Source organism: Artemia sp. Qi Xiang Cuo, unplaced genomic scaffold (assembly GCF_049724085.1).
Source record: "Artemia sp. Qi Xiang Cuo unplaced genomic scaffold, ASM4972408v1 HiC_scaffold_250, whole genome shotgun sequence".
Classification (NCBI taxonomy): domain Eukaryota; kingdom Metazoa; phylum Arthropoda; class Branchiopoda; order Anostraca; family Artemiidae; genus Artemia; species Artemia sp. Qi Xiang Cuo.
The window spans coordinates 1-1285 of record NW_028297659.1 but is presented as its reverse complement, the minus strand read 5'-3'; the positions used below and the strand labels follow the sequence as shown (position 1 = coordinate 1285).

At 35.0% G+C, this 1285-nt stretch overlaps 1 protein-coding gene across 1 annotated transcript; it reads left to right on the top strand.

Annotated features, from left to right (window-relative positions):
* Positions 1–573: 573 nt before the first annotated feature.
* On the top strand, positions 574–1164 carry LOC148938849 (uncharacterized). The gene has a single exon (XM_089107493.1). The coding sequence runs from the start codon at positions 574–576 to the stop codon at positions 1162–1164; it is 591 nt and encodes a 196-aa protein (XP_088963619.1).
* Positions 1165–1285: the final 121 nt, after the last annotated feature.

The window sequence follows — 1285 nt, the reverse complement described above, 5'->3', positions numbered from 1 at the left end:
GTTTGGATCAGTGACAATAATCCTATTAAAACCAGAATCATCAAGACTGGTAAAATGCTCACAAAAAATCCATCCAGGAAAAGGAATAAGCGGTATTGCATTGAATTTGCTCTTTCATTGCTAAATGAAGAAGATGTTAGACTGAACCTAACAATGGCATTGAAGGTTCCCTCAGTGATACAAATCCCCCTTGGACACTGAAATCCCTATCAGGAAGCGCTGAATTCCCTGCAATCATAATACCACATGCACTTCCTTTATTTAAGAGACTTACAGAATTCCTATATAAGTACCATATCCAGTTGTTCACTGATGATTCACAAGATACTCAGGGAGTCAGTTTGGCATGTTTAATACCTAGTTTCCAAATAAGTTAAAAGTAGTCTCCCCTAGTTCTCTTCAATTTTTCAGGCAAACTGTATTTCAATTCAAATTGCCATCAATGTGATCAGAAGTTATTGTCAAAAGCATGAACCGTATACAATATTTTGTGACTCTAAGAGTGTTGTAACAGCAATTCTAAATTTCCATCTAAAAAAGAATAAAAGTTTTGAAATTCATAAATGTTACTCTATGTTGCTTGATTCATTGAATAGTGGCTGGTCAATATCTTTACAATGGTTGCCTGGTCATGCTGGGATCCCTGGTAATGAGGCTGTGGACAAACTAGCAAAAGAAGCCATATTGGATGGTGATGTTTTAATGCCAGACACACCAAATGAAATTAACCAGATTGCTAATATAATACAAGAGATAATAAGAAATGACCAATTATTGCTAAGTAATACAGCAACAAGCAGAATTAGCAATGACAGCATGACCTCAGCCAAATCAAATCTTGGCATTTACCATCATCTTAACCGACAAAGAGAAAGAGCTGATTTTCGTATAAGATCAGGACATTGTGGCACAGGAAGTTATATGGGGCGTTTTTATGGTGAAAATCCCAATTGCGAAATTTGTGGAATAAATGAAACATTGGAACATATTTTGTTCGATTGTCCATCATATGTAAAATATAGGAAAAAGATTAAGGACTTTTTTGAATTGTATGGTTTACCATTGCAGATAAATCATGCTACATGGAATAGTGAACATTCATTAACAATAATTAATCTCATATTGGATTTTTTGTCAATGACTGATAAACTTGGAAATGTGTAGTGCCTATCTATAAAATTGTATAAAGTGCCGTCTTTTCATTTGCAGCAGTCGGAAGTTTACTGCACATCGAAGAAAGATAAATAACACGAAATTTGGTCACAAGGTCCTTGAAGACGTGAGG